Here is an 8303-nt window from a genome sequence, read left to right as displayed (position 1 = left end):
ACACAGAATCAACAAACCTGGACTCATAGCAGCCCATTGAAACGGAACCAAAAATCATGGAAATTTCTTGACTCTAACCTAGGCTCTATACATATATGCTATAGTTTTGTAGCTTGGTCTTCTTGTGGGTCTCCTAATAGGGGGAGCATGCGATATCTCTGACTCTGTTTCCTGCTTTTGGGACCCCTTTACTCCTAGTGGGTTGCCTCCTCCAGTCTTGATATGATGGGAACTGCCTAGTTTTTGTTGTTGTTGTTGTTGCTGTTTCCAGGTTTATTGAAAATGACAGAACAGACTCAAATGGCTCCACGCGGTGTTTTGAAATTCATCCCCACTCTAGGCTGAGTGACCTGCAGGTTGGAGAGACTGCCGAAGTCCAGAAGCTTCAGCATCTCCTTGGTGTCAGGATCTACCTCAATGATCTCCTGATCCAGGGCTGAGACCTCAGGAACGTAATTATCCCTCCTTTCTCGCTCTTCCTCCTGCAGTTTGATAGAGATACCCCTGAAAGGGCCTCTCTGAATCCTCTTCATCAGATGCGTGACATAGCTGGCTATCTTGTTGCGGAGTTTCTTGCTGGGGATGATAGCGATCTCCTCGCACACGCGCTTGTTGGTGTGGAGGTCATTGCCCCGGCGAGTGTAGTCCTTCTCGATGATGACCTGGGCCACCTTCTTCACGGTCTTGGTGCAGACGCGGCCCATGTTGACGGGTCCCAGTAAAAGAGCCTGCCTAGTTTTATTGTAACTTGATTTACCATGTTTGGTTGATTTCCCTGGGAGACCTGCCTTTTTCTGAAGGGAAATGGAAGAAGAGTGAATGGGGGGCAGGGCTAGGAGGAAAGAGAAGATGAAAAACTGCAACTGGGATATAATATATGAGAGAAGAAATTAAAAAAAATACTTAATTCAACTGGTTCATGAATTCAGGACATTAAACCTCTCTCCACACCAAGTGGTTGAAGATCCCCTAGATCCTATGACTAGTAACATGGTTTCCACAAGGTTTTACCCCATAAGGACAGGGGTGGGTGAGTGAGAAGGTGAATGTGGTAAGAAGTAAGTACTTGACTCAACCTTTGGTTTGATGTAAAGTATGGGCAGGCCAAGGAAAACCTAAAATATTTAAGTTCTGAAGGCTCCAAGTTAAACTTTCCAGCTACTATTGGTGTCTTCAAGAAACTGTTTTTGTTCAGACAGATTTTTTATCAGTGAGGAATCCAGATCTGTTGTGGAGTGAGAGATTTATTGAAGGCCGTGTCCCCTCAAATTAAAAAGGCAACAGAAGGAAATAGTGGGTGAGGTCAATGTCAGGGCAGATGTAGGCTAGGGGATTCCCAGCAGCTTAACCAAGCATCGCTTCTGTAATCTAACCCCAAAGAAAGTCACAGTATGTTCTGCACATTTTCAGAGATGTCATGACAGTCATTTGATCTTTGACTCACTACCTCGTTCAATCTTCTTTAGTTTATTATCTAGCACATTAAATAGCTTACTCACGTTTTACCATTGTTTACATTTTGTGAGTCAGCACCCTCTTCTGTGCACATACACAAAGACCAGGAGCTTGTCTCCTGCTCACTTGGATACTCCTATTTACACAGAACTCTAACACCAGGACTCAGCTGGCTGTGGTGGCAACTGTGCTCAATGCCAGTAACTGATGTAGGTGTGTCTTCTATCTATCTGATGATTTCATTGGTTAATTAATAAAGAAACTGCTTGGCCTGATAGGTCATAACATAGGTGGGTGTAGTAGACAGAACAGGATGCTGGGAGTGAGGGAGATGCCTCAGGCAATTGCCATGCCTTTTCTCTCTGGGTCAGATGCGATGAAGCTCTGGCCCAAGAGGGACGTACGCTAGAATCTTCCTGGTAAGCCACTACCTCGTGGTGCTACATAGATTATTAGATATGGGTTAAAGCAAGATATGTGAGAATTTGCTAATAAGAGGCTGAAACTAATGGGCCAGGCAGTGTTTAAAAGAATACAGTTTCCATGTAATTATTTCAGGGCATAAGCTAGCCAGGCAGCCAGGAGCCAGGCGGGAATGCAGCCCACAGCTCCATCACTGCAAGTAATCTGGAGGCTGAGACTGCAGGACATCAAGTTCAAGGCCAGCCTGAGCAATATAAGAAGAAATTTCAAAATTGGAGTTTATGTCCTGACAATGCTTAAGCATGCATAAGCTGCCCATATATGGTGATTCTGTTGAACTTGTCAGTATTGGTTTCATGGTTTAAGTTGATGAGGATGACTGACCAGGTCTCTTCCTCCAGAGGGCACCAGATCTCATTACAGATGATTATGAGCCACCATGTGGTTACTGAGAATTGAACTCAAGACCTTTAGAAGAGCAGGCAGTGCTTTTAACTGACCCTGCCTCAAAATCCAAAACAAACAGAAACAATAGCCAAAACCCTAGAAGATTCTGTTCCAAAGTCCTTTTACTTCTACCCTGAGCTAGTCCCCTACCTGCTTATCAGTCTTCTAGAGCATATAAATTTGACAATGTGTTTCTGTTTCCTGAATTCCCAGGATAGGGTTAATGTCCATTGAACCTTACCTGCAAGTACAGCTGCAGACTGTCTGTACACTATTACAGTTGTGTATTGATACATACTTTCTCCCAGTCACCTTTTAGCTTTCTTGAGCACAATTCCTTGCCTTTGTCCATTGCTGGGGTCCCAGAGTTTTGCAAAGGACATGGCATACAATAAGCACTCAAAAGTATTTTTAACAAGTTAATGAATAGGCAAGTACACATGAACACACTGAGAGGCCATCTGGACTCTTAACTGCTCCATCTTTCTCCCCAAGTTATCTTTGTGGGGAAAATATTGTGTCTGAAAAGAGAAAAAGGTATGTGGATTTTAACAGTTATCCCTACAAGTCACAAGCCATAGGTAAAGCTGAACACAGATTTAATAGGAATCACTACTGCCCCACATATCATGGCTCTGAAGCATCCCCTGCAAGAGACAGCAGATACTTTACACAGAGAGAAACTTTGTTCTCCAAATTATCCAATGTAAGAAGAATTTGTCACTTGAAATTGTATCAGTCACGAAGAAATCTCTTGCTTGCCTAGAGCATTGAAGCCATTTTGACACAGAAAAGCATTCTTGATTTACAAGCTGAGGACCCAGGTTTTGTCCAGATAAAAGGCCTATAGACCTACTACTGCATATCCATCTCAGATTTAATGTTACTAGAGAGGTCCACTTTGCCCAGGAGACCTGATGCTGACCTCTGCATGTGTAGTTCTGTTTTGATTTGTGCCCATTAAAACAAAAAACTTACAGCCATGTACTCAAATAACTCTTTAATTCATGTAATGAGACACTGGCCATCCCTTTGTTGTGCAACCTCCTTTGTTGAACTGAATAAGTAAACCCAATTGTTTGTGTTCCAGATGTGTCCCTGGTGGTCCTTCCCAATCTGTGTTATCTGTATGATCCTCCTGTATAACATAGTAATTTTCAAAACAGTTGTATATTAAGTCAATATAAATCTGTGGCTAGTTCTAGTAAAATCTTGCTTGATTCAGCCCCAGGTAGGCCCTAGAAAGCACAATGGCAGTCCTTCACAGGCAGCCAGGTTAAGAATGATTTCTTTTCTGGGAAAAAAAGACTCTAACGCATGTGGAATGGTTGTTAAAATCAGTTTCATACAATGAGAACTCAGCCCTCTAAATCACTTTTGTACTATGGATAGTCACCAAGTTCCTCAGGTCATGTTTTTGCTCATAAAGTTGAAGGGCAGTGTTCACTGTGTTCTATGTCCTGCCCAAAGCACTCTTGCAATTTTTAACTTTTGTACTCAGCACTGTGCCAAGAGTAATAGGAGGGAAGAAAGAGAACAGAGAAAACTCTGTCTATGCTGACTACAAAGAGTTTTTCCCTTGGAGATGTCATTTGAGAAGATTTATCTGTTCACAAGGCTGAGCAGAGTGGAGCCCAGAGCCAAGATAAGAGGGTGGAGCAGGGGAAGCACCCCTCACCCAGTCCCTCCAGGAAGAAAGAAACTCAGGTCAGCAGTGTTGAAATGAGAAGAGCTGACTGTGGTCATGCCTAGGGGCTGACTCCTCAGGAAGCCACTTATTGTATAGCTGATGTGAATTCACTTTTGATTGTTCCATTTTCAATGATAAAATTATACTCCAGCATTCTGCACACTAAAAGACTTAAAGTAGAATGCACTATTTTTATCCTTCTATTTAGACTCATTTGGGGTCATTTGTACAGACACCGAGGGCCTCCACCATGAAGTGATCCCAGCCTTAATTCGCTGTCTATATCACATTCAGAGACTTTCCTTTTCAAACGGGCAGTGCAAATGCATCGAAAGAACCACAAGAGGGACCCCACGTCTCACACAAAATCGAGGACAATAGCAAGCAGCAAGAGCTTACGAAGAAATTCCTTTATATATTGAGAAAAACATTTTGCATAGGACTTAAGTAATAATATTTTAGAATAAAAGGAAGAATGTGACATACAGTCAATATACTACAAATGTAATTTTTTTTTTGCTAAATTCAGTTCTAGTAGTAATGATTATCTCGAAAGTCTCACACTCATTTGGTACGACAAAACAAAGCATAAAGAAACTGCTGTACAGTGCTTTACATTTCTAGTTTCTTTAACCAAAGCAATGTATTGTTGATGTAATGTAGGACTGGTTATAGGAACAATGTGTAACTTTTGGAAATTTTCTAGTAACGGCAAATACGAATATTATTGATGACACTAAGTGTAGGAGAAGGGCTGCTCGGCAGCTCAGATGTGAAATAATCACACACAAACTATATTATTTGCAATATTGTTTGGCCAATAGCTTAAGCATATTTCTGGATAACTCTTACATCTTGATTTAACCCAATTTTAGTAATCTTTGCATCACCATGTGGCTGTAGCTTACCGGGTAAAGTTCCAAGCGTCTGTCTCTGTTGGGGGCTCCATGGCTTCTCTCTGACTCTGCCTCCTTCCGCCCAGCATTCAGTTTAGTTTTCCCTGCCTACCTCTATTCCCTGTGCAGGCCCAAGACAGCTTCTTTATCAACCAATGGTATTTACAGCATACAGAGGGGAATCCCATATCACTTCTCCTTTTCTGTTTTAAATAAAAAGGAAGTAAACCTTAACATAGTAAAATTAGATATAAAGAAACATGTATCAAGCAAGAATTACAGTTACAATATTTATGTCTACTTTATCTTTTATCATAACTAAGGAAAACTCTAACTACAAATTCTTCAACTCCATCAAAGACTCCAGAAGGATATAATATTACCTAAGTAACCAGAAAGTACATTGTAAGCAATTTCCAAAACCCTAGAATTGACAGAGACATCTCAATGCATGGACAGTCACCCAAAGTTCTTCTGTACCATGGGGGCATCCATCTTTAGTATACAGGCCCATAGTATCTAGCAGACTTTTCAATGAAGCAGAAAATTTCAAAGACAGTTTTGCCTATATTAGCAGTTTGTCAGTCTCTTTCTTCTGTGTCATTCAGAATATCTGGCAAACTCTTTCATCAAGCAGGGACCCTGAAGGATCATCTCACATTTAGGCAAGTTCAATAGTCATTTCTCTGTGGGTCCTGAATGACCAGTTCCTCAAGTAGTCCAAACAAGAGCAGTTTCTTGACAAAATGACTAACCAATTCCATGAGGAGCCTCTTCAATGCCCATCTTCCTCTTGAAGTAGATTGGTGCTGTAAGGAGCAGATGTGTCTCAGTGTCATGAAAAGTCCTATGTTCATGAAATGCTATATTCTGTAGTCTTTGAAAGATTTGAAGAATGCCTATCCATCTGAAATACATTTCTGTAAATCTAGAAAACCTAACATGGTTACAAGCTTGACTATTATAGATGATAACATTATATTTATTAACCTATATTTCTTAATTATGCATTACATTTTCAAATGAGCTATACAGTCACAATACCTTAATCAAGAGCAGAAATAAATGTAATAAATATATACAAGCAAAATTGACTGTTAATGTGTATCAACAAACCAAGATCCATGCCAATGCTAATCTCTATAGCATATCCCCCTTTAAATGCAAACAAACATTTATAAACAATCATTTAGAGAATTTTGGGCATAATTCTCTAGACTACTTCATGCTGATTGGGGACGCTGTTAATCAGATATTTCATGGTGTATTCTGTGTGCTAGGTTTATCTCAGTCAGCAGTTGGGCAGAGTAATTTTTGGGGGGGGGGTGTTAACAGCAACCTATCAGAAGTTTTTGGTGCATCAAACCACATCAGTCTGGAAGGATTCCATAAGTTCTCATCCTCTGTGGAAACAAAAGAAGAACCTCTTTTCCAAAGCAACATATTCTTAAACTCAAATTCAAGATACTTTTATAATATACATGCTGGTTTAGCTTAGGAGTACATATAATCAAATGTCTCTCTGTACTTAGCTTCTTCACAGTCAAAAAATTCAAAGAAAACACAATATTATACATAATCCAGATTTTCTATGTGTTCTCCATCTTTATGTGGCTTATTTGTTTTAAATCTATTACTTTTTAATATTTATTTTATTATTGTTACTCCTTTCATCTATCTTTAAAGACATTGTTTTATTTTTTAAAACCATTTACTTCCTTTATAACTGTCTATACTTTATTTTTTCTTCTCTCTCCAAAGCCTATGAACATTTATCCAAAACTGTGACCCATTTAGAAGTTTTTTATGTCTGAATCGTCCTATTGTGTATCTGTAATTCTTTACTGTCCAGGAGCGCTTCTTAAAATGCTAAGTGCATCTTAAAAATTAAGCTGTGTCATTGCTAGGTGAAATACAGTACTTCCTGCTTGCCCCTCACAGCCTGGCATGGCACAGCTGCTTGCCACCTCAGAGAGCCATGCACACTGCCACATCTCTAGGCACACAGTGGGTCCATGTTGCAACCAAGCAAGCTGTAGCATGTTGCTCATGAATCCCATTCAAATGCTCGGTCTCTTTAAAGAGCTAGAAGTCATGTTGGCAGCATGGCCCAGAAAGCCATGGCTTTTTTATGCTATGGCTGAATCAGGAAAACATCTTTTAAAGGAGCCATAGCATGATGCCAGCAAGTAAAGACCATTTGGAGAAAAAATGTGGCTAAACTTTTTTGCTAGTATCTAGAATTCCTTTGCAAGCCCTCTCAGGTTTTAAGTGGATTTTAGTTGGCCATGTGGAAGCCAATTTGTAGTAGGAGGCTGCTTGTTGGTTCCCGGCTGCTCAGCAGCTCAGACCCAAAATAATCACACAGAACCTATATTGTTTGTAATATTGTTTGGCCAATGGCTTAAGCATATTTCTGGCTAACTCATATCGCAATTTAACCCATTTCTAGTAATCTGTGTATTGCCATGTGACTGTGGCTTACCAGGTAAAGTTCCCAGCATCTATCTCTGGTAGAGGCTCCATGGCTTCTCTCTTACTCTTCTTCCTTCTTCCCAGTATTCAGTTTAGTTTTCCCAGCCTACTTCTATTCCCTGCACAGGCCCAAAACAGTTTCTTTATTAACCAATGGTATTCAGATCATACAGAGGGGAATCCCACAACAACTAAGGAACAAATAGACTCTGAACTCCATTCAATTTCTAGTAAATGTTTACAAATTTGGTCAATAAACTGATTTGATCCCAAGGAATCAAGAATTAATTTCTAATTTTTTAAAATATTCTGAATTATAACCTGTTATTATGGTTTAGCAATAAATATAATTGGCTAACATCTATACACTAAAATATATTTCTTATTATAAAGTCATTTTTGTTAGACCATGTAATTTTTAGCTTATTATTTTTAGTTAGTGTTCCTTTCATAGTGCATCTCAAAAATATAAACCAATGCCATGATGTCAGATATTCCTGAGAAGAAAGTAAAACAGAATAATACCTGCAACAACTGTTTTACTCTAAGGACTACTGCAACACAGTGGTTGTGTTTGAGCGTTTCTTCTTCCTTACTGATGGTTGGTGATCTATTCTTGCTGACTGAGGTCCTGCTTTGTTATATATTTCAAAGTGTGCAACGATATACAAAATCACATTTGAGTGAGAATTTTAAGATCACTAAGTGGTTCTGCCTTTTCTTCCTGCTCTGATAACAGCACCATTTCTATAAAGGATGTTTCACGGACCTGGAGCTAAGGCTGGAAGAGACCCCCTATATATAGGAAATATATTAGAGAATGTGTGAAAACATCTTTGTCGTTGTAGCTTGTCATTATCAGTTGGATTCTTTTATCAAGCATAGGGAAGACAACCATACTTTGTCTGTTAAGGCTA

At 39.7% G+C, this 8303-nt stretch overlaps 1 protein-coding gene across 1 annotated transcript; it reads right to left on the bottom strand.

Moving 5' to 3' along the window:
• Positions 1-262: 262 nt before the first annotated feature.
• Positions 263-704, bottom strand: LOC119801071 (40S ribosomal protein S17-like). Its single transcript, XM_038311530.1, has one exon. It carries the CDS (start codon positions 702-704, stop codon positions 297-299), a length of 408 nt encoding a protein of 135 aa, XP_038167458.1. The 3' UTR covers positions 263-296.
• Between the last annotated feature and the right edge of the window lie 7599 nt (positions 705-8303).

Source organism: Arvicola amphibius, chromosome 1 (assembly GCF_903992535.2).
Source record: "Arvicola amphibius chromosome 1, mArvAmp1.2, whole genome shotgun sequence".
In the NCBI taxonomy this organism is placed as follows: Eukaryota; Metazoa; Chordata; class Mammalia; order Rodentia; family Cricetidae; genus Arvicola; species Arvicola amphibius.
The sequence above is the reverse complement of the archived record's forward strand: the minus strand, read 5'-3'. Positions and strand labels throughout refer to the sequence as shown.